This window comes from Stigmatopora argus, chromosome 22 (assembly GCF_051989625.1).
Source record: "Stigmatopora argus isolate UIUO_Sarg chromosome 22, RoL_Sarg_1.0, whole genome shotgun sequence".
Lineage (NCBI taxonomy): Eukaryota > Metazoa > Chordata > Actinopteri > Syngnathiformes > Syngnathidae > Stigmatopora > Stigmatopora argus.
The window spans coordinates 1,613,005-1,639,107 of record NC_135408.1 but is presented as its reverse complement, the minus strand read 5'-3'; the positions used below and the strand labels follow the sequence as shown (position 1 = coordinate 1,639,107).

Genomic DNA, 26,103 nt, shown 5'->3' with positions numbered 1-26,103 from the left:
CCAGGTGCTAAATGAGGGAGATGCCCAAGGGATGGAGTCTAAGTACAGGCCACTGCCAGCGAATCAGAGACTCGGAGTGAAGGGCCCTGCTTCCGGACCAGTACAACGAGAAGAGGACTATCAGCGGGAGGACCTGCCTGGTGAGGGAACAAATCTGGCTGTTGAAGATCCTCGTGATGATCATTTATCAGAGACCTCTCCGCCAACCACTGTGAATGAACCTGAGGCGTTGACTTATGAACGGCCAAGAAGGGAGAGACATCCACCACGACGAACGACCTATGATCAGCTTGGTGTCCCCTCCTGTTATAGTACTCAGTCACCACATCAGCTGCTACCTCCTTACCCTGCACCAGGAGTGGTTCCTTGGTTAGTACACTTGCAGCCATATTACATTCAACCACCCTTTATGTATGGACTCCAACAGGCTTGAGCCTACAAGGGTGGCATGTATTATGCGAACATGGACTGTTACGGACTGTGATTACAGTTTCCATCCAGTGAACGTGGACCGTACGAGTTGTGGATTATATTTGAACTGTGGCCCTTGCCGCCTGGAGTTTTCATGAGTATCAGTTTACAGAAGAGGATGTGAAATGACAAGTTCGCTAGACTGTTCAGCATAACAACCAACAAGGGGAAGATATTTGGAATATACTGATGTCGGGACGACATTTGTTTTTGTGGGGGAGAGTGTGACATACTAGAGTGTTTGATCTATTAGTGTGACATACTAGAGTGTTTGATTTATTAGTGGGACATACTAGAGTGTTTGATTTATTAGTGTGACATGCTAGAGTGTTTGATTTATTAACGATTGCATGTAAAGAAGCTATGACGAGTTTGGATTGAATGTGTGTATCGGTGTTCGATTGGTGATCCTTGGATCCACATGGCAAGTGTGGGGCATGTTAAAGTAGATCGGTATTCGATTATTGATGTCTTAGCAAGTAGCTTGAGGCACGGGAGGTATGCTGAATCATTAGAGTAAAAGTTGGATTGAACTAACAACAACATCTCGCTGTTCTGATTATTTCCCCCTGTGTGTCAAGGTATGCTGTTTGTTGTAAAGGTTGTTTGAGTTTGGGGTTTGTAATATACACTGTTTAGCGTGTGAGAAAAGAGATAATGGTTATTAATGTTTATTTACTTTTGAATTACGGGCGTGAATGTGAGAGTCTCGGGGCACGCACATGGAATAGCATTTAGCACGCTACCTTCGGCCACCATTATCGTTGACAGTGTCTATAACGGTCATAGAAAGGATGTTATATTGTTGATATTGCATTGTTTGCCCTGTTGAATAATAGTAGGACTACTAGAAGTTGTAAAAGTAAAAGATATAACAAGTTATGACCGTGTGTTGAACGAGTGTGTGTGTGCATTGGGTTTTGGGTTCTAAAGTGTTGAATATATATATATTTATATATATAGGTGTAATTGTACATTATGTTTTGGGTTCTAACGTGTTGATAATGTATATATATGGGTTTAATTGTATGTTATGGGTTTTTGTGTTGAATGATTACAGTAAAAGTTGGATTGAACTAACAACAACATCTCTCTGTTCTGATTATTTCCCCCTGTGTGTCAAGATCGAATGCAGGGTGTAACAACAGCAGGACTGTGAGGCGATGCGCTAATCACTCGTCCACCAGGTCACCCCCAATTACTCATACAGATCCATAATTATTTAAATTGTGCAATAAAAATGATTTCTATAAGAGTTTGCCTCTGCATTCAGCAGAGGGCATATGACTCAAGGGAAAATAGTAGACAAGACTCGTTTGTATTGTGCGACAAGTTAGAATCCAAAATGGAAAGTGTGTAAAAGGAAGAAGTCAACCCCGAAAAGCATGATTCCGGGGAGATTTTACCATATACGTTCAAACCGGAGAGATAATTACCATAGCGTAACGGAACCATCTTCGGCTACATTAATTTGGGATTTTGGGTGTCTACAAAAGGGTATATATCTTTCATTCATGCCTCTCAACTCTAAAAGCAAGAATAGTGTTTTAAAAACTAATAATTACTCATCTGAAATTATTAAAAGCCCCAACAGCACCGTATATATCAAAACTGCAAGTAGTGTAGCCCGTGTGTACTTGGAGTGGCTGTGTTGACATTGTGTCAGCATTGATCAAGTTTGAAATATGCACTTGCTCGTACTAGTTCCATACATTTAACACAAATCAAATTCACAAAAAGAAATACCTTGAGGTACAGAGCATATTAACTGACTTCTGACTCTCATTTTAAATATGTATGAAACATTGTTCCTGCCACTATGCCCTCGATGTTGTTCATCATGTTTACAGCAGATACTGTAAATAAACCACTTGAAAACTGTTATCTTTGAGTTATTTTTCAATGCCTTTGATCTCTTTACACAAACATGCTCAAACAGAGATAAAAAAACAACAACTAAACAGTAGTGAACATAACATAACACCACTGTATCTAAAGGATGTTATCTCATTTTGCCAAGCATCTGCTTTTGCAGGAACAGTTCATATATTTCTAATATTTCCCATTTTAATCTTCCACAGAAAGTTACAATTTTTTTTGCTGTGATTCAGTGTGGGTCTTCATTTCATCCATGAATTGTGTACTGTATTCCCTTCAAGACATAGGTGTTTGGGCTTTTGTTGTGGCTTGAAAAAAAGCATCAATCAAGAAAAAAATGGCATCTGGCTTTTCTCCTTTGTCACTTTTATGGAAATAAAACATGTAAATCTTCACATCTTGAGGTTGTAATTTATACTGTGCCGTAACTGTCGTTTCAACGTGGTGGAACAAACAAAGCGCTCAGCTGCGCTGTCTGTTTTTTTTTAGCGCTAATTCAATAAAGGGAGCATTTACAAGGCCCGAGCAAGCTCGCTCTGGTCCACCCTGTCTCATAAAAACACTGTGTTAGGCCAAAGTCAGTCATGAACAGTGGAGGAGGTTTTTAAGGTCTTGCATTAGCTTCCCTTTCAAATTCTAATAGTAATTTCATTTATCATTAAGAATTATTGGTTCACTAGCATTTGGTTTGTCATGCGATTTGGTCACCTGGTGTGAGGCCGCTATAATTATTGCTCCTAACTTTTTTTTACAATTACGTTTGGGACTCCAAGGCCACTGCCTGGCTAACTATCCTTGTCTTGTCCTATCTCCTACCTGTTGCGCCCCCTCACCATGTCCTGTTCTATCATGTCACATTTTGCCACTCATCACATTCCCCATTCTCGCAGGCTATGCTGCCAGGCTCAAATACTTTATCCTGTCCAGTTTTAGACTGTACTTTTTTTCACTACCCCTGCCCTTGTACATCCTCTCCAAGTCGCTACCGGTCATATTCTTTGTTAAATAGCACTGTCTTACTCACTCCCACCGTCGAGTCCTCTTATTTGCTACTAGTTGTGTTTCTACTTTACAAAACTCAGAAGTTTACGTACACTAGTGCTTTCCCGTATAGTGGTTAGTGTGTCAGTTCCGAGAAAAGGGTTCAATCCCAAGTTCGGACCTTCCTGTGTGGAGTATGCATGCTCTCCCCGGGCTTGCATGGGTTATCTCTGGAGTATCCTGTTCTCTCCCACATCCCAAAGAGATGCGTGGTAGGCTGGTTGGACACTCTAAATTGCCCCTAGGTATGAATGAGAGGATGAATGGTTGTCCGTCTTTTTGTGCCGTGCGATTTGCTGGCCACCAATTCACGGTGTCCCCCACCTGGTCCCTATTGTCAGCTGGGATAACCCCTGCCACCGCAACCCTTGAGAGGATAAGCGCTACAGATAAAGAATGAATAGGGCTTTCCCGTCCTGATTGATTGCTGCTGCTTTTACACATGTACTTTATAACGTATTGGCTATTGTTTTTCAATTTTATTTCTTACTGTTCAGTTTGCTTCATTTCCTTCTTCACACCTGCTAGTACTACCTGAAAATTGGGAATCAGAAATTTTATGTATTTATTTATTTTTTAATAGGGGTGATACTACTTTGCGGCTTTTCAATTATCGCGGCCATATCTGGTCCACATTAACCACGATATTCGAGGGATTACTGTATTACACTGTTCTTTTGCTATTTAGTAAAGTCTGAGTGACATTTGTTTAAATCTTAAAGCCAAGAGTACATGTTTTTGTTTCTGACTCCTCAAAAGTTATACACAAATTCACTCAAATTTTCTTTTGTACCAAAGCCTAAAGTGGACTATAGTTACTTGGAGAACATGAGGTCTCATTAATAAAATATTACCACAGTCAGTGTTCCTCCTTGATAGCAGTTCTTACAAATGGGCTGCTCACTAAGACATCCCCCGTTCCCTTAGCCCCAAGCCCCCCACCCTCGCAATGCATCTACTAATTGGATTCTGAATATCAGAGGACATGATGGAGGACAGGCAGTGGTCCTTTTAAACCATTAAAGGATAAACTGCGGCTGTTCGAATGACACACAGGCATGTTTTATCTGAGCACTGACTCAATTTTCCATTACATTTCTTGCTTCCTTGCATGTGCTTGTTGGTTTTGATATCACTTGGCACCCAGTTCTCTCAGGAAGGCATCATTGATCTGGCAGGCAGCGGGACCAGCCAAAACTGACAGAATCTTCAACAAGGCCTTTCAAGCCTTCTGTGGCTTTAACTATCTTTTTGGTGTCTTATTGAGTGACCTTTTAACAGTTTAATATATTTACCTACTGTATTTTCACACCTATAGAGCACACTTAAAAGTCTTAAATTTTGCCCAAAGTGGACAGCCCAATCAGTCGCCTTTTTTATGCACTAAATTCAAGATTCTGTGGATGTCGCTGTATGACGCTGACCGTTTGATTGTCTGGGTGCATTTCTTGCTGACGTGCTATTTATATATAGTGGACGTCCGACAAGTACGGCATATGAACTCCGGGCTTGCCGTCATTCCGGGAGGCTTGACGAAGGAACTACAACTGCTGTACATTGCCATAAACAGAGCATTCAAAACAAAGTTGTGAATGGCTTGGGAGCAATGGATGTCCGATGGTATACACAAAGACCGGTAGGCAGCATCGGGCCAGTCTCGTGACAATATGTTAATAGATTTGTGGATGCCAGCACTGTTGTTCAAGCTTTTGCCAAAGCTGGCATCAAGTTCCCTGAATACCTCGGCGACAACGCTGACTCTGATAGTGAGATGGAGCATTGCATGTTGAACGGCGAACTCGCCCACTTGGCCGAACTCTTCATATCAGATACAGAAGATGAGGAGTTTGACAGTTTTGTAGATATTTAACTGCTTTAACTTCTATTAACGTGAGTACCTTTTACCTCAATAAAGCACAATCAAAGTTAGTTTTGCTCATGCTGCTTTTAACACAAGCTAGCATAACATACGCTGGCATAACATGGTAGCATAACATACAATAGCATAGTGTCAGGCTAGCGCCCTTTGGGCCAAAGTGCCTTATCGATGGGCAAAAAAACAGCATTTACACCCGCAACTGAGGCGGCGCCATTTCAGGCAGTGCGTCCTATGGGAGTGAAAATACGGTAATTTACTCTACTTAATGTAGCTCACTTTATACGGTGATCTGAAATAATAAAGTAAATGTCAAACAAAGTATCATGAAATAACAAATTAATGTCATTGCAAGCAAAGTTACCCATCGTGCATAAAATTAGACCTAAAAGGCTCATGATAGCAAAGAGGTCCTATTGCTATCGAGTTATCATACTTCGTTGGCATACTAACAAGCAATGACCTTGGCTTGATTATCATACCTTGTTTGGTAGTGATCAGGCAAAATCTCTCAGAAGAGTTAGCTTTTGAAGGAGTTGTGGAAATGATCAAACTGCATTGAAATGTCAAATTCAAACTAAAATGGCAATCTTCCTGTTTCCTTTTGGAAATGGCTTCTTAGATGTACAGTCATGAGACAGACCAACAACCTTTAGTAGTGCTAAGTGAGACTGGCTTTAATTATAGTTTTGATGCCTAATCTTGCCTAAATTTCAAATAACTTTTATTGGATAAACCGTTTGAGGTTATGCTTATATTGCCTTCCGAAGTTAAAATTTCAACAGAGTGAACACTGAAAAAGGCAAGGTATGTACTTGGTTTATAATCCTTCAGGGACCATTTGGGAATCAATCTGACAGATATGCCCCTAAACGTTTTAAAATTATGTCCTCAATATCATCATATAATAGTGTAATTTGTTATTCCATGTTCCAAACAAATGAGTCTGCCAAAGAAAAGCAATGAGTATAGAGAGTTGGTGCCACTTGAGGTGGGGGGGGGGGGGGGGGGGGGTCAGCCGTCACCTTCATAACATAGCTATAGGTCAAGCCATTAGCGAGAACCCATTAGCAGATCGATTTGGGCTAAACTCCAGGCATCCACAGACTGAATCTTGCATAACCTTCTCCCAAACAGGCGGAAGCGGCAATCATTTCATTACATGTTCACACATTAGGGAACAATGCAAGGCAAAGGTTACAGCATCTAATTATTTATGGTTAATTTGCCTGGAATAAATTGGGATACGGCTTCACCGGTTTACGACCAATTGGCAGGGCTCTAAATCACGATAATTGAGGAAGGGTCTATGTTAGAAAACAAATTAGTCTATATTAAGAGTGCGGTACTCTTAGGTCATGTATGTAGACTTTATTAAAGGGTCATTTATGCGGTACATGCATCCTTTGTATCTGTTTCCACCAAAATGGCGAACTTCCTGTTAATTTTCAGCCAACAGATGTTTTTGGTAGACATACTAAAAATTTCACTTCACATTTCACTCAGAAACATGAAATTCCATGCTAAAATTCCAAGTACCTTTTCCTTGCTACCAAGTGTATACAATAATCCCTCGAATATCGCGGATGATGTAGACCAGAAATGGCCGCGATAATCGAAAAACCGTGAAGTAGGATCACCCCTATTATTACTACATGTTTTCACACCTATACAAAAATACAAGTACACGAGTACAATTATCAAGAAGTGTATTTATTAAATATTACAGTTATAGGCATATGAAAAGACTAATGTATTCATATTTAAATATAATCGATAAATAAAAAAATGTAAATACTTTAAATACTCTACTCACAGTGAAAATAGTTCCTCTCTACTTGATTTAAATAATAATGAAAAAAAAGTTATTGGGAGCTTTTGTTCAAGTACTCTTCATCAGATTCAAGAGGCATTGGATCATCGATGGAATCTTCAGAGGGCGCCGTAGGTGCAGCAGGAGGAGCTTCTTTCTTTGAGAGGTTTTCGGTTCACAAGGAACATGGCGACCGCCATTTCTTTTCTTATACAAATACAGGCATACCTCTACTTACGAATGCCTTTAGGTACGACATTTTCAGGTTACGAAAGCTTTTTATATGCAAATGAGTGCTTCGAGATACGAAAAATATCCAAGTTCCGAAATCCCCCCAAAAGTAAATGCATTTCCTTATCTGTTATTTTATTTTGAAAATATTGTCGCAGATGCATTGATTCTCACTTTAGAACATCTCTACACTTTACTGGGCTCTCATTGGCTGTCTCATAACAACCACTATCCATGTTTCAAGATTCTCTCTTACATACCTGTCAACCTCGGCTAAATGTTCCCCTTATTAATGATTGCAATTCCCTTATTAAGCAATAAAAATGTACAAATGCAAGGCGGCACACATTTTCACACACGGAACACGTAGAAGTCTAAATTGTACTACAGTGGGCAGCTTTTTGACGCCGTCGGTTCATAGGGAAATGCACGTGCGCATATCATGCTTCAACACAGATAGATTTTGTATGCTTGTTATTCATTTTAAGACATTAATAAATAATTTTCTTATAATTTTCTCTCATTTTTGTGCGTTTCTCACATCTTTGACCAATTTTAAAGGGTTTAGTTGGTAGTTATTTGCGGACCATGGTGCGAATTAGATAATTTACATATAAAGTACTGCTCTGCTTACAACATTTTCAAGTTATGAAAAAAAATTCTGGAACAAATTAATTTCGTAAGTAGAGGTATAACTGTATGCTGATTTACAAGGACATGACACTGTCAAGACAATTGCCAAATTCAAGGGCTCCGACCATGTTGTCATCAATCTCCTGGAGATGTTGCTGCAAACTGCGTGCCATATTGAAGATCTCCTGCAGATGTCTCGTCATGCCAGCTTCATGGCCGTATCTATGGTGTAAATCCCTCATAATGCTGGTTCTTTTTTTTTTTTGTATTGGTAGTGGTTAGCAATCGGTTGGAAAAGGATATTGTGGCCGTCGTCCGAATGTTCATTTCTTCGTTCTTGGTAAAAAACACTTTCAATTTATTTTTGCCGCAATGGCGCACTACAATTTTAGCATAGCAACGTCCCTTTTTTTAGGTCACTGTCATCATGTCTCGTTTTTTCCTGGGCTCATTGGATGCCATGCGTTATCCCTTGTCTTCCACTTGGGAGTTTCAGTGGGAATTTAGCCATTTTTATGAACTTTCTTTTAATACTTAATATAAAAAACGTGATGTATTGAAGCCGCAAAGTGGTGAAGGATCAGTAGTTCACATTAACTTCTTCAAAAACACCAAAACTTTGGTTGCCAGCTGCCTTAATTACACGTTTGTGAAAACACCCTAATATTCATGAATTAGATTACACTTTGAGGTCTTTGAGACTTTCCTGCATTTTACGTCAAATTCGTTTAATTTGTGCCAAGGGCAAAGTTTTCAATTTTGTTCAGGTGACCCTGGCACATGAGGACACATTTCCTATGAGTTCATGAAAATATGCCCAGTAATTTACACTGGAATGGCTGCCCTACAGTTCAAATTGGACCATTAGTCTGAGACTTTTTCATGACTCCTGTGGAGACCTACATAAATATTATGTCAGTTGGTCTGGGGATATTTTCATCTTTTTAAATAATGCAAATACTACAATTAAAATTAAGCATGGAAATCTTGGCATTACACCTAAAAAAAATCTGTGTTGCGAATGCGTAACCCAAGTTGAGCCATAGAAATGCAAATTCATTTTGTGGCCAATTTAATTAGCCTCCATTTAGAGCAGGATCTATTAAAGCAGCAGCACTTTTCCCTGTTAAAATGCTGGATTATTTCCCGCAAAGGAAGATGCCAAGATGCTAATTCATCCCTCCAAAACATGCCGCACATACTGCACTTTTTTTCTCAGTCTGCCAAGAGGGGCATATTTTGAAGCTGTATTTCTGCAAGCATCGTATAAAAAAAGGAAAGCATACGCCAAGGAAAAGTCTGTGATAATATAAGACAGTCTAGAGGGAATTTAAAGATCCCCTTCCTCTACCTTATGTTTTTCTACTTTCACATAGAATACAGTTTTAAGAGCCTATGAGAAAAGACATTATTCACTTATGCTCAGCATTGACATTGTAACTTTATGAAAGGAGAGGACAATTTAAACTTATTGCTAAAAGCGCTGCCTGAACATGTGGCTATCTGCATTTGATTTAGTCAAAATTCAACAGATTAATTTTCTTCCACACTGTGGTAAAAACTAAACAGAGATCAACAGTTTATTATATGGTCTGCTCATCTTTCATTCATTCATTTTCTGAACTGCTTATCCTCATAAGGGGGTGCTGGAGCCTATCCCAGCTGACTTCGGGCCGGAGGCGGGGGACACACTGAATCGGTGGCCAGCCGATGGCAGGGCACGAGGAGGACAACCTTTCAGACTCACACCCATACCTAGAGGGAATTTAGAATCTGCTCATCTCCCACCCAAAATAGATAAGAATCCCTAACGGAGGATTTAATGCAGTCTTCAATCTCCTCTTTTCTATACAGGAAGTTGAGAGTATTACTTGTGTATATATAAAATCGGTTTGACAAAAAGATTTTCGATTGCAAACTTCTCCAAATATGCTTAAATGTGCTTGCTTTGAATACTCCATTTATTTGTTTACCGCAAAATCTACATGGAAAATGAAATCAAAGAGAAAAACTTCATTGGCTAAAGGTTCAACCAAACAAAAGGAAATTTGCATTGTATTTCTACATCTTTAAACTTTTTAATAGGTGATCTTTGGCTTCCTAATCTTAATTTAGATGGCCATCTTGCACTAGACTTCAGCACTGCTCAAGGCACCGTGGGTCAACGGGCTCACAGCGTAGGCTGGCATCTCTAAAAATCCATGCATCATTGCATGGGTGACCAAACGTGTGTTCAGGCAAGCAAAAAAGGGGGGCAACAAATTGAACGCAACAAGGAGAATATAAAGTGGCTTCAAAGAGGCAGTGCAGAGTCACCATTAGTCACTGTTAACACGACCCCCCTCGTTCAAAATCGCGTGGCTGACAAACATTGCAGAAATATACTAAGCCCCCTAACCGAACTCAGACCTTGAGAGTCTTTGCCAAGAGAGTGTCTTTTCACTGGGTGAACAGTGGTGATTGGGTGGAAAGCATCTTGAAATTAAAAAAAGCAACCTTAATTAATGTTAAAAGGCAAATTTGATTGACTTTATTTGGTCACTGCTGTCCAGACAAAATAATATTACATTATACATAACGTTGCGTAAGAAAGGTATTTCTTTTTTTTCTTTGAAATGCACATTGATGTGTTTTTTTTTTCCACGGGGCTAGCTCAATAGAAAGAAATCCACACAGGCGAATACAAAGAAATCTTCAGAGAACAAAATTCTCAATTTTTGTTAACACTGGAGAAATGAATGGGCGAAAAGTGTATGTAGTGATAAAAGTAAGTACACATGCAATCGACATCCGGCTTGTTCTTTTCAAAAATGTGCTTTTCGTTCACAATGACAAGGCTATTAAAACGGCAATAATGATATCAGACATTTGCTAACTTGATGCCAATTTTTGTTTGAGGTCCAACAAATTAAAGCCGGGAGACTTCGAATTACATATTCAATTGAAACTGCAAATGTCAGTGACATTTTGAACTAAAAAAGAAGCGCAATTCCCTGGTGCAAAACCAATACGTTTCAATACTCAGCTGGGAACAATAATAAAAAACAATTCCAAGAAGGCCTTCTCACCAACTACGCCAATGTTGTTTTTCCACAACAAATGAGTATTTATTAAAGTCAAACCAAACACAGCTTCTCATGCTCATCTCTGTCCTCTAACTAGCATGGAGACTTAACAGGTGCTAATGAAGTGTCCCCCGAGAGCAGTTCGCATTTCCAAAATACACATCAAATAGAAGCAGGAGGAGGAGAGGGGAAAAAAACAGTTGCTAAAACAAGACAGCACATTGCTTTGCCTCTTGTTTAAAAACACACACAAAAAAATGTCACTTTATACAATGAGTATACGCATTGTTTTCAGAAGCTGCCAACAATATTGCAACTCTGCTTTGCTTTTGGCTTTAATCTGCCGAGTAATAGTCGAGGAAACTCCATTTGAAGGACATGTTATTGAAAATAGCCTAAAATAAAAGTAGGGTGCTATGACTAATTCTGTAAAAAAAATCACGTAAAATTACAGCTTTATTCGTGCATACAACAACCTTATTTTGTCACAAAATCAAATGAGAAAATCGAGTTGATTTGATATAAGCTCCAAGACAAATAGAACAAATAAAGCCAAATTGAAGAAGAAATGAAAACCTATTTCAGGGCTACTCCGGAATTTCAGGAGTTTCTTCCGAAATGCAACGCAAACTCCGGGGCTCTGGACAACCTCCCTAAACTCCGGAAATCCCCAAAAATGTTCTTTTTTTTTGAAGCAACAATTTTGGCAAAGTACCAAATTTCCAATTTAAATCTCTCGAAATTCACACCATCACTACGGCCGGCTTCCGCCATCTTGATTCAACTGCACTGTAAACCGGAAGAATTCGGTAACACGAGTGCATTCTGAATCATCCGAGTTACAAGTTCTGACGAATGATTCGTCTTGTGCGACTTCAGCGTTGCAATCGATTCGGAATCGTACCTTCTATCGCTTTAACATTTACGTTTTCATTTTTTTCCCCACAAGGGAAGTATTATTAGGGCTGACTAAACCACTAGTCTTTTGTTTTTAAACAAATCCTATCAACTCTGGGGTTGTTCTAAAGCAGAGGTCTCAAACCGGTCCTCAAAGGGCCGCAGTGGGTGCAGGTTTTCATTCCAAGCCAACAAGAGGATACCTTTTGCAAGTGTAATCAGTTAATCAGTTGATTGCAGCCAGGTGCTACTTATTTTAGAAGACACCTGATTGGTTAAAATGTTGGCACTGGATCGGTTGGAACAAAAACCAGGACCTACTGCGGCCCTCGTGGAATCGGTTTGAGACACCTGTTCTAAAGGAATAAGCGTACACAGCACTGGTAAGCCTGCTCGGGTAAGTACCAAATGGATGGCAATTTGGATGAAACTTCTAATTGCAAACCCAGACACTCGCAGAAGTTTATTGGTTCCTACTCGACGAAATATCCCATGTTGAAGCCGTCTCCAAATGGACCGACATTTGCCCATTGTAGAACATGCAAGTGCGACTTCAGCGTGACACGTTGGAATTACTGACTGTAAAACGGACGTAGAAGGACCCAAACACAAATATAAACTTAATTTCATTATGCTGTACTTTTTCAATAGTTTGCAAAAACACAATATTTCAATTAATGTAAAAACATGATAATAAAAGTTTGATTTAAATTGTCCTACGCGTATTTTATTTTATTTAATATGGATTTTGCATGAATCGCATTCATATGGGACAAGGGTACTCCTGAAATGGGGTCAACGGAGGTGGGCAGCGCTGCTATTTTCAGAAATATATTTCTAGTTTTCCTGTGTATATGTTACATTTATGAAGTTACAACCAATACTGGGATGCAGGTGGAAAGTTATCTATTTAATACTTTTCAGAGTCTTTCTCGTTAGTTAAAGAAGTTGAATACCAAGTGTGGCTTGTCTGAGTCACAAAACTAAGATCAGAAAAAAGCAGCTCTTGAACACACTAGCATGTAGTTCCACAGTTTTGTATCTAGCTCTCGCTGCCAGCAGGGTAAAAATTCTCATAGTAGAACAGATGGTGATCACAGGAATCCACAGAGAATGGAGCCTATTAGCACGCCTCACCTTGAAAGGGAGCTGGGGTGGGGCACCCTCCAAATATCTGCAGGGGGACTGAGAATTGAACAGGATCCCTGCACTAGCTTCGGAAATTCAATTAGGGGTTAATGAGGCTGGAGATTCTTGTACACACCGAAAGGTGGATTAGAGGGTTCTACCATTTTCAACACCGAATTCCACTCCTGCTGCTCTGTTTCTAGCGATAACGAACTGTTTTTCCTGCTTCTCGTCATCCTGCCTTGAAGCACTGCAAATTTGGAGAATGTTTCAGAATTTAGATTTGGATTTAATTCATGTAATAGCCAACCTGATAAATACTGTCATCCTTCACCACTTCGAGGCTTCAACATTAAAACAATTCAACAAAAAAGTTCATAAAAATGTGAAAAATGCATGCTAAAACTCACAAGTGGAAGACAGTTCCCTCTCTTCTGCTTGGCATAAGAAAATGGCGGAAGACAGTTCCCTCTCTTCCGCTTGCCATAAGAAAATGGGGGAAGACAGTTCCCTCTCTTCCGCTTGCCAATAAGAAAATGGCGGAAGACGGGACTGTCAGTTAATACGATTTGCGCAAAATGTATATAAAGTGTAAAAAACAAAAAATAACGTAAGACAATTTAAATAAAACTTAATATCATGTTTTGGCATTAATTGAAATATTGTGTTTTTGCAAACTATTGAAAAAGCAGGAAAATAAGGTACTATTTCTTTTCAATACAACCTGTCGAACTGAACTGATGTTAACATTTATATTTTGTTAACATGCTTTCATAAGTAAACACAATATTTGAAAATCTCTCATCTCATTTTCTGAACTGATTTATCCTCATTAGGGTCGCAGGTGGTGCTGGAGCCTATCCCAGCTGACTCCGGGCCAGAGGCGGGGGACACCCACCCTGAATCGGTGGCCAGCCGGTCGCAGGGCACACTCACACCCACACCTAGGGGCAATTTAGTGTCCAATCAGCCTACCATGGATGTTTTTGGAATGTGGGAGGACACCGAAGTACCCGGAGGAAACCAACAAAGGACAGGACAACATGCAAACTCCACACAGGTGGACGTGACCTGGATTTGAACCCAGGACCCCAGAGCTGTGAGGCCAACGTGCTAACCACTCACGTCACCGAGCCGCCCAATATTTTAAAATATAAAAGACAAATAGTTTTTATGTGACTCACAAAATTAAAGAAGTCCCCTTTTGTCACTGGTATTGCACCTTAATTATATCTCATTTCCTCTACATAAGTGCATCAGTCAAAGGCTCTCTCAACTTGTGCACTCATTTCATGTGTTTTCTGTGTCTTGTCGCAAGTTGTTCGTCAGAACCGGACTTTAAATTCAGCTATAACTGTTTGGACTTATTAAACATCAGTTATCAGCAATGAATTAAGGTTTCTAGTGACTTCCACCGAGAACACAGCATCTCGGAAGAAATTAAAGGCGCCCCCATGGTTTGTTATAGGGTCTGGTCGGCGAAAGAGAAGGTGTCGGGAGAGAAAATAGAAGCGATGCTGTCGAGCGGGCCTGTTGTGTTAGATCAGGAAACAACCACTTAAACCACGCCTGCCAAGCATATATTCCTCTCCAACGTCAGATCTATTCTAAACTAAACAGACAATTTGGAATTAGAGCTCGCTGCTAATCGCTACATTTGCGAATGCTACATGCTAATAATCACAGAGATGTGCCTCCACCCACAAATACCCAACGCTACAGTGCAGCTAGCAGGCCACACGGTACTGAGATCAGACAGGCCATGTGACTCAGGGAAAAAAAGAGGTGGTGGGCTTTGCATTTATGTGAATGAGGGATGGTTTAACAATAGCAATGTTCTGGTTAGACACTGTTCCCCAGACATACAATTCATGTCGGTGAGATGCCGACCCTTCTTTCTGCCTAGAGAGATAGCTGCTGCCTACATCCCACCGGACGCTAAGGTAAGTACCGCGTTCTCCCTACTAATGGACACAACGAAAAATCACACGAACGCCTACCCAAGTGCCGCGCATATATTTGCAGGAGATTTTAATCAGGCAAATCTCAAAACTGTTTTGCAGAATTTTCAACAGCACGTGAAATGTCCAACAAGAGAGGATAAAACTCTGGATCATGTTTACTCTAACATCAAAGGTGCATACAGAGCCATACCAGGCTCACACTTTCAGTCAGATCACATCTCTTTTGTCTTGGCCCCAGCATACACTCCCTTCAGCCGACAAACAAAGCTACAAAGGCGAACCATTATCATATGGCCTGACGACGTCCTCTCCCGACTCCAACACTGGTTTGAACAGACATAGTTGAAACTCTCCACCACGAGGACCTGGGCACATTCACAGACACAGTAGTGTCTTACATCAAGTACTGCATGGCTACGGTCACTGTGGCGAAGACCATCCAGGTGTACCCAAATCGGAAGCCTCGGATGACCAGCCAAGTCTGATCACTGCTCCGCAGCTCGCGCCAACCTGAGGAGAGGCATCAGGGATGCCAAAGCAGATTCCAAGGGGAAGATAGAAGGACAACTCGACAACCCCCGAACAATGTGGCAAAGAATACCGTCCCTCACCAACCACAAGAGCCAAGCTGCAACTCCTGCGGATTCAGATGTGGCACTGGCAGAAGAGCTAAACAACTTTTTTGCACGCTTTGAGTCCTAAAGCCAGCACCCAGTTACAACACCCCAACCTTCAATACATCCCACACCAAGCTCGGGAAAAAGCTTCAACCCACTCACTGTGGAGGTAGGGGACGTAAAACGTGTGCTCGGTGCAGTAAACCCTAGGAAGGCCACAGGACCAGATGGAATACCAGGCATAGTACTTAAGGCATGTGCTGACCAACTAGCACCAGTCTAGTTAGACTGAGGCAAACACCACAGAACTCGCCAAGAAGGCGCAGGAGAGGCTACATTCCCTGAGAGTACTCAGGAAGGAGCAAGTAAACACCAACCTGCAGAGGGTGATCAACACAGCCCAAAAGATCATCAACTGCCCCCTTTCCAGTATCTACAAATCCTGGTGCCTAGGAAGGGCAGAGAGGACCACAAAAGAAAATACACATCCCGGTTTGCACCACTTCAACCTGCTGCCCTCTGGCAGGCGTAACAGGGCCATAACGGCCACGACAAACAGACTAAAGGACACATTCTTCCCAAGAGCCGTCACCATACTCAACTCGAGTTCTGCACCTAGAAGGACCCAATTAAGACTTACTGCTAACCACTTTGTACGTACTTATTTACGTGACCACTTATTCATGTGACTACTTATCTATGCTGACTACTACTTATTTATTATCTTGACTACTTATTTATTGATGATTTATTTCTCATCATTATATATTGATTTTCTACCTGTTTGTTTGTTTGTTGTTGAGTCCTTAGACTCAGCGAGTGGCGCGCTCTAAAAAACTTGGCGCTGAACGTCTCCAAAACCAGAGAACTCATCCTGGACTTCCGAGGGAACAAGACCGCTCCACTCTGCTGATCTCACTTGATCTAATTATTTATTTATTGATTATTTATTTAGTATTTATTTTCTGTTTGATTGTTGTTGTATTTGTACACTTCGTGGTGAAGCTTTAAATCTCATTATACCTGTATAAGGTCAATAAAAGCATTCAATGCAATTCAATTCAATTCAATGCAAAAAAGTTTTTAAACTGGGTATCCAAGGTGCCACTGTGTTTCTTCTCATCGTGATAATGGCCTGATATTTGAATTATAGCATTTTTATGTCACTCGAAGTGTGTGGTCTCATATTTCCCTAATGTGCTGGCAACTTCTGCGGATTTCTAGTTAAATTGATATTTTTCATTAGTCGGTGGCGACAGTTGAGTGAGTTTGTTTGAAATGCTTCTAGGTGAGAGGAGGAGACTTCCAGTGTTGGCGTGTGTTAGGGTGAGTCACGGCCCAGCGTAGGCGAGGAAGCATGCGAGCGGGAGGTTGTTGAAGAGGGCAAGAGGAAAACTCTTGAAAAAATTCATATTCTGGCATATACATAGCGAGATACAATTCTTCGTTGATGTGGGCAGAAACATTTCTTACTGCACGAACACATTTAATTAAATAGCTTCTCTTAGCACGAGTAAATTGCAGGGGTGGTCTATGCATTAGGTGACGAGATCATAAGTACAGACGTTTTAGTTCACCTTGCAACTATACAAAACATCAATGCTATCAAAAGGAGAAAAAAACAGCAAACAATTATAAAGTAATCCCTCAAATTTCGTGGATAATGTGTTCAGACATGGTCACGATAATCGAAAAACCACGAGGTAGGATCACATCTATTATTAATACCATACTACATTTTTTGCGCGTACTCAAAAATACAAGTACGCAAGTTAAATTATCAAGAAGTTTATTTATTAAGCGGCCCAGCAGTCGAGTGGTTGGCACGTTGCACTCACAGCTCTGGGATCCCGGGTTCAAATCCAGTTCGGTCCACCTGTGTGGAGTTTGCATGTTCTCCCCGGGCCTGCGTGGGTTTCCTCCCGGGAATGTGGTTTCCTCCCGCATTCCAAAAACATGCATCGTAGGCTGGTTGGACTCTCTAAATTGCCCCTAGGTATGGGTGTGAGTGTGCAAGGTTGTCCGTCTCCTTGTGCCCTGCGATCGGCTGGCCACCGATTCAGGGTGTCCCCCGCCTCTGGCCCGGAGCCAGCTGGCATGGGCTCCAATGAGGTTAAAGCGATTCAGAAAATGAATGAATGAATGTATTCATTAAATATTACTGTTCTAAGCATAGGAAAAGATTGTAATGTATTAATATTTAAATATAATCTATATATATAAAAATGTAAATACTTTAAATACTGTACTCACATTGAACACAGTTCCTCTCCGCTTGATATAAATTAAAAGGTTAATGGGAGTTTTAGTCCAAGACGTCTTACAAAGTCCAGACCTTGAAGGGCAGACCCCTTTGAGCGAGGTACACCTTCGCGTTTGGGATGAAACATTTTAGGAACCAGTCCTTTGTGAGGGCTTTCGTGATTCAGGCTTTCTGGTTGCTCATCCAGTTGACAGGCAGCAAGGCTTTGTTCTTGATTTTTAAAGCATGAGGACGGTCGAACTTGTAGATTAAGGCTGGCTTTACCACGAAACCAGCAGCATTCCCACACGATGATGATGAGCTGCACTTTCAGTTCATCTTTGAACACTAAGAATGTTAGGGAAGGCATCCTCTTCCAAAAACCGCCAGAAGATAACCATTCTCTTCAATTATGTGAGGGAACTCTTCCTCAACGTTGCGGTTCGCTGCCTCTTGGTCTGCCGATGAGGCTTCCCCATACAGCGAAACACTTTGTAAACCATACCTCTTCTTAAACTTTTAAAACCAGCCCCTGTTTGCAATAAAAGCACAAGGCTCACTCGCGGCACTGGTACGAGGCTGAGGAGCTAAGGAGCTAAGCTATCGTAAAATGTCTTGGCTATGGTTTAATCATGTTGGTATCCAGAGTTATCTTCTCCGTAGAGTCCGTGATCCTGATGGATAAGGCAATCCCCATCTTAATGATATTATTTTATTCCTAGTGGTTACCACTCGCTTGGTGTCATTTTCCGAATGTTCGCTTCTTCCGTTTTGATTTGACGCGTGGTAGATTCATTTATGATGCCTTAGTTGGTGCGGGACGCTTTGGAGGCATTTTCAATGGCGAGTCAAAATCCAAACAATTCTGAAATAGGCTCGGCATAATGTTTCTGTGAGCGATGCGAAATTTAATCCAAAGAAAAGAGGAAAAGGCAAGACAAGGTCCTTCTCGAGGTCCTTCTCGGCTGTTTGTATTATTGGGCGCGTCATTATTTTTTGACAGTGAAATTACACTTCTGCGCTGAGTGCCACCCATTTCAGCGCCGAAGAAGACGCGGCGCCCTGACTTCCGCCATTTTTCATCTCCTGTCTCCTGCTTGCGAGTTTCTGTAAAATTGCTTATGCACACATCAAACCTCCCTCCCACCAACCCAAGACACACAAAGCACAGAACTGTTACACCATCAGATCTTTAAAGGAGAATTTTGACACACTTTTCACTCAGACCTTTCAAATGGTCTGACCTGTAATATGTTGAATATACTATTTCATGTGGGAGCTTATGTCTCAGTGGATACATTTGCAATGAGTTGAGAGCTCAATATCTTTGGGTTGCAGTATTCAAATCTGATTCACAATGCTTTATTGTCCTATTTTTAAAACTATGTTCACAATATTTTGCCGAGAATAGTAAACCTACCTAAGAGATGATAATTTTACTGATTAAATATTATGTTAATAATGTTAATATGCGCATATTCAAAATACAGGAACAGGGTAATAATTATTGTGCACCCCATACATTTCCTATTCGTCTCTTAAAACTAACATCTGGTAAAAGGCCTGCAGCAAAGGCAGGAACATAGCATTTTTATTTGCTGTACCTTTATCGCTGAAGTCGTCCACCAGGATCACCTCGGCGATGAGCTGCGGAGGCGAACGGTTAAGAACGCTGTGGACAGTCCTCAGTAATGACGACCAACCCTCATTGTGGAACGGAATAATGATGCTGGTGCTGGGAAGCTTCTTGCTGTACAGCTTGTTTTTGCAGCTTAAAATAAAGAGAAACACAATTGAGCGGTATTCATGTGAATGTCAAATTTTAAAAAACAAAAAAAACATCACAGGTTTCAAATAATAAAAGTTGTTTAGCTGGGAAGCTAGAATAGAAAGCTCGTCAATGGGTAAACGTGCAAACATAGTGGTAAATATACCCAGTTGGTAAGATAGAAGCTATATAACTAGAACAGAGTTCATGAAATTAATAGTGGTATCATTCATTCATTCATTGTAACCATCAGAGAGATGGCTTGTTAATTTGTTACTATGGTAATTTTCTGTACGGGTATAAATGAAATACGTAATTTTAGTTAGTTAATTAATTCATTGTATTAATTTGTTGACCACAGACAGATTGACAGGCACACAGGATGGTAGTCTTAGGCATTATTCAGATATTCTACTGGTCAGTCAATTAGTAATCTAATTCATTGGTCCTAACACATAAATTTATAGGACATCATTGCAGCGCATCTTCCCTCATTATTGCTCACACAACCACACAACCTTTTGAAAAGTTTCTCAGTGGAAAAACAGTGATTGTAAATCCCACTCAGGAACTAAGCACCTGGAAATTCATTGCCATCCCCTTTTCTCCCGCCCAACCACGACAGTTGATGAGGTGCCAAAAAAGAAAACCTGCTACAGCAGTCCTTTCTTTCCTCTCTGCTCTCATCAATCCATATACACATATATACAGGTGTGCATAGACAGATATATATCTATAAAAAATTCACATAAGCACATGCATTGCCATACATGTAAACATAAAGCTCTATTTGAATAAAACTGAAATAAATACCTATAAGCATTTATACACCGGACTATTTGAAGCATTGAAAAGAAATTTGAGTTGCTGGTCCTTGTGAACTAAGCTTGCAGTTGTCATTGGGAAATTGCAAACCTTCAAAAGAGAAGAGGAAGGACATGCCCTTTCAGTGAAATGAAGGACAATAGCATAAAAACTGACAGAAAGATAGATTGTTAGGCAGATAGCTCGCGACCAGGTTAGATATATTCCTACTGATTAAGCAACAACTTACTTGGGATGTCGAATGTCGGGGATGGAGCGATTAAGGGAGATCCTGTCACTGACAAAAATGTTGAAACCGTTCTCCCAGTAGGCCTGGTCCACCTTGTCAGCATCTGTCAAAGGGAATGGCTTTCCATGTTCGCCGTTACCTGAATCAATCATGCACAGGTTGCCGTTAAGGTAGAATGCAACTATCTTGCGAGGTTCCTCCTCAATGTTTAAATTACATTACAGGTGTAAGCAATGTACAGTAAGGAATACCTTGACATACGAGTGTCCCAACATACGAGAAATTTGAGATACGAGGAAAATTCAGAGCAGATTTTTGCCCTGAGATACGAGACAAATTTAAAATTGGAGCATACGATGCGGCCGCTAGGTGGTCCTTTTCCAGCTGTGCAGTGACATTCATGGCGAGAGGGAGGGGCTTCTTTTAACATGAATAAAGGAGAAAAAGTTCAAACTGCTGAGAAAGGGACTACAGATGCTCCCCTACTTACGAACATTCAACTTACGAACAACGGTACATACGAACATGTCTGCAAATTGCGTTAAAGTCCAAAAATGTTCGCAAGTCCAATTTTGTATTTCGCGCCTTTTTCGGAGTAGTACTTCTTTCCGCCGCTAATACCGACGCCTGGCGCTGTGAGAGCTCAGCTCACCCAGCATCTACCTTCTTCTTCGTTGCAATGCGGAAGTGCGTGAATGTATCTCCAGTGTGCAAAGAACCTTTTTCATTTGTATCATTAAATATCTCATGCATCCAATATTGAATATGGTTGGTAAAAAGCTAAAGGCTTCTATTGAGGGAGTTGCAAGGAAGAGGCAAGCCATTTCATTTGAAACGAGTGGCAATAATAACGAAGCTTGATGCGCGTGAGAGTGGTGAGCGTTTCACGGGCATTGAATCGTTCGACCGTCAGTACCATTTATAAACAGAAAGATCGAGCAGCAGGACCCAAATATTGAACGTTGCACAAAGTTTGCAAATCAATTGAATGATGCCATACAGTGCTACCACATCATTTATGATGAAAAAAAGAAGAAAACTGTGCAATCGTCATTAGGTCGCTTCTTTTGGCCAGTTTCTAATACATAAATCTCTCTCTCTCTCTAAGGTACTGTACATATTCTCTCCATTTTATTAAAAAAAATGTTTTCAGTACAAACCAATGCGTGTTACTTATACAAGCCTTAAACATACAAATGCACTTATATAAACCTTCAATATACTTATATCGGCCTTAAACATAAATTATAATACAAAATATAGCACTGAATCAACTTACAAACAAATTCAACTTATGAACAATCGCTCGGAACCAATTGCGTTCGTAAGTAGGGGAGCGTCTGTACTTCGACGCCAGCTGAAACCTTCAAAGCGAGTTGTGCCTGGTTCGATAACTTTTAAAAAACGAACTGGGGATACACTCGGTTGCGAGGCACGGGGAAGCAGCTAGTTCTGACACGAAAACCGTGGCGGAATACATTAGCACCTTTGCTTTTTGTTATAGCACAAAAAAGGTGTGTGTTTCGTAAGCTAAGTTCATTTAAATTAAATTTAAAGTTTATGTTATGTTATGAAGTGTCACAAAAGTGTAGCGATCCGAATATGTCACGTCTCTCTCCTCAGCCGTTTAGCCGCTACCGTCCGTCTCAAAGGTAAGAACTCCATACAATACTGTACACAATAATGTCACATTTTATTACAGATCATAAGCCCTTGATAGGTATTTGTTACTTTGTGAGCGTAGGTGGTGAATTAGAACAGTTAAAAACATTTTTCCATTGTAATATCCTATTTTTTGCTGTTTTTTGAGAGGGTGGGAACGGATTCATTTGTATTTAGTTATTTTATATGGGAAAATTGATTTTAGATACGAGTAAACTGACATACGGGCTCGGTCCCGGAACTTATTAAGCACGTATCTCAAGCTATTACTGTAGTATGACATTTTGTTAGTGGACCCACCAGATCTAGAAGCGTCCCTTTTGATTGCATCGTAGTCGTGCCAGTCTTTCCTCTGAGGGCCGTTTTGGCCAACTGGATTGTCCTTCTGCTGTCCGTCTCCATCCTAAAACAAACATGCATTCAGGCAGTCTGTTTTTTTTTAAATCCACCACCAATGATTTGTAAGCATTTTTGGTCTTTCCATACACGGCCAAATTCATTTAATGTCTCACAATGATCTTGATTGAATTGTCCAAAAAATCTCAAGAGCTCAGCGAGTCAACATGAGGGACGGGATAAGGTGGGCAATGTATTCATGCGTTCTTGACGAGCCAAGAGGCACAGGTGGTGCACGTAAACGTTTTTGTAACTCCAGAGAAAGTTTTCTGTTGAAAAAAAACTGCATCTCGACAACTAATAGAGCTTTATCTCTGGCTCTACCCCAAAACCAGCCCCTTTAGTGTGTATATTGACAAAAACGTAGATTTTTTTCTTTTCTATAACTACAATAAAGTAAACTTTTAATTAGACTACATGATTTCTCGTCTGATGGTATCTGTGGCATTTTATTTGAAGCAGCATCAGGCTGCTTGCTGCTCCACTGAGAGTTGAACCACAGTAAAGCGTACTCTTCTATTTCACGCTTGGTGAAGCTTGCGGGGTGAATACCAATGCGGTGACACTGAGTTTAACATGTGCTGTAGATAGGTAGCACTCCAGCCAACCCACAAGAAAAGACCCTTTTGCACTTAGTGGCTTGCACGTAGATACATTGTGGTGCATCACACAGTACCAGCGCGGAAATAATTAGTTAAGACGAAGTGGCAATTAGCCCCACTATATTAATACAAATGTCGTGACCACCAGACATTAATTAGCATGAATCATTAACCTGACTGGTAGTTCACGGCAACGTGACACCAACTAGCAAACTACCATCACACATGCTCTAATATTCAGCAGTTGTTACTGCAGGTTTGAACAGGTCGCTGTCATATATTTTGAGCTAGATTACTCCCAATTACATTTTTATGCGCAGTTTTTGGATAACATCATAACATGATAGCCACTTAATAACATGAATTATTGATTATTACAAATGGCACATTGAGGTGTGCACCTATCTTACATGAATACATAAAGAAAAAACAAGCAGGCTTGAGAGGAGATTCCAACCTGGAACCTGAAACTGTGTGGCAACTGTGTTAACCACTGAAGTTCAAAGGAAAACTGATAGTTATTTTAGCAAAAAGGTATCTTTATCCTTACAAGTTAAAACCAACTCATGAACCAAAATGTCGTACACTGGGGGAATGTTTACTGCACTGTTACACTGTGACAACTGTCTGGGTCACAGTAACACACACATAGAAAAGAATGAATTGCTTCTTAATGTTGACGCTCAAGGGGAGCGCATGTCGGGCATTAGTCGGTGTCCTCTCATGCGTCCTTAATGCACCCAAGAAACCAAAACACAAAAATAAATTGCGAAAAAGCAGCTGATTTCAATTTGACTTTACTTCATTTTTGTCAGAGGTGAACACATCGAATGAGTCACAAAAAGGACCAGACAAGCAAAGAATCTATCTGTGCAAATGTATACTGAAGCAAAAGTTGACAGAATTTTTGTGCTGCCCCATTTTTTACTCCGGTTTAAAATTGTAGCACGTCAACCCCGTGGTCTTACTCTGGGGGTTTTGTAGCTTACCCAGTGAGAACCTTGAGAAATAAAGCAAGGAGAAAGGAAGGGGGTGAAGGTTTTTAGTCAATGCGCACACGTGTTAAGCAGAGAACGTGGGCAGCGGATTGTAATCGGGGCAGACAGTCAGCGGAGACCAAAGTGGGATAAAGATGGAATCGTCAAAAGGAGCAGATGGGACGGTATGATTGCAAGAAAGAAAAAAAACAGTCCTCAAATCACAGTAAACACTTATTTCAGAACAATTAAGAAGTCTCCTTTAAACTTGGTAAGTATTGAAAGATGGAGTTCCCAGCTCACACAATAAGTAGCACATGTTAAGAAGAAATTAATACATTGGATTTTTAAATTAACCTCATGGTTAATTAAACCTAAGTGCCCAAGTCAAATAATCTTTGCCATATTAACGAATGGGAAGTCAATTAATCCATCCCATCTACTTATCAAGCAGCAGCTATGTTAGTTTTTCTTTACAGAAGTTTAAGAATGTGTCAAAATGTGTCCGGGATCTACTATGTGGTACAAACACTGGTATTTTACACTGGTACTTTTGTTTTTTTTCTCTCCATTTGGATGCAACTACTATGGTGTAGAATCTCTGTACAAACACTGATTGACACCTGGCCTTTTGTCATCGGTTAAATGGCTCACTAAAAGGCAGCATTAAATTTAATGAGGCAGGGTTGAGGGGATGTCAAGCTGCGGGGGTGTGGGATAGGGTCACGCTTCGCCAGGTGCTCTCATCTCGTGTCTTCCTTGTTGAAAAAAAATAGTGTCACACTTCGAATTTATGCCGCTGTTAGCATATCGCAGCTTCTTCGGTCAGTGCATCGTGTCTGACTTAAACACCCTGTTAATATTCATTGAGTGACTAAGCCTGCACCAAGAGTTTGCTGCGGTGCAGAGATTTTCTTGATGATGGCACTTACAACAGTAGAGGAAATTAACAGTGTCATGAAACACAGTAACTTCCTCAAAATGTGACTCTTTTTACTCACTTACACTCCCACACAAACTTAGATTATTGGTTAAATATTGTAATTTTCGGATAATATGCTACTCCCCCCCCAATTGTCACCCTGCATTTTATAGTCGAGTGAAGCTTACTTAATATTTTTTACAGGCTAATGATACAATGTAGACATCTGTGGTTTATAGTGTAGCACATTTTATATGTATACATTCTAATTTATTGTCTAACTCGGTGATCCTTGTAGTACCAAAATAAATAAAGTAATTGACATTTTTTTATCATAAACACTTTTCTCAGTTGAGGAGATGCCGGAGTCCTTTAAATTACTTATTTTCTGATAGATATATGAGCAATATCAGTTTTATTCAACATCACTTGTCAGGCCAGATACTATTGTTGCCAGCGTTTTAGGAAATTTATGTAGTATTTTATAAGTGCAGAATACAATGCCCATTTACTCACTCAGTGGCACCCCTGTAATGTTGGAAAACAATAATAAATGCTTGGTGTAAAGAAATCAACTGTGGGAGCAATTACTAGAAAATGGAAGACATACACGACCACTGATAATCTCCCTCGATCAGGGGCTCCATGCAAGATCTCACCCGGTGGCGTCAAAATGATAACAAGAACGGTGAGCAAAAATCCCAGAACCACACGGGGGGACCTAGTGAATGACCTACAGAGAGCTGGGACCACAGTAACAAAGGCTACTATCAGTAACACAATGTGCCGCCAGGGACTCAAATCCTGCACTGCCAGACATGTCCCCCTGCTGAAGCCAGTACACATCCAAGCTCGTCTCCGGTTCG

General features: G+C 40.5%; 1 protein-coding gene across 3 annotated transcripts in view; it reads right to left on the bottom strand.

Annotated features, from left to right (window-relative positions):
• The window catches only part of LOC144067684 (polypeptide N-acetylgalactosaminyltransferase 10-like), a 79,094-nt gene that overhangs the window by 32,088 nt on the left and 20,903 nt on the right, over nucleotides 1–26,103 (bottom strand). For 2 of the 3 annotated variants that reach the window (XM_077591501.1, XM_077591502.1), the window contains exons 2-4: nucleotides 22,641–22,743; nucleotides 20,679–20,817; nucleotides 19,461–19,627 (exon numbers count right to left, since the gene is read on the bottom strand). In XM_077591501.1, the coding sequence (XP_077447627.1) occupies nucleotides 19,461–19,627; nucleotides 20,679–20,817; nucleotides 22,641–22,743 (409 nt within the window). Of the gene's footprint in view, nucleotides 1–19,460; nucleotides 19,628–20,437; nucleotides 20,540–20,678; nucleotides 20,818–22,640; nucleotides 22,744–26,103 lie in introns of those variants that run through there. The other variant, XM_077591503.1, reaches the window with a different exon arrangement.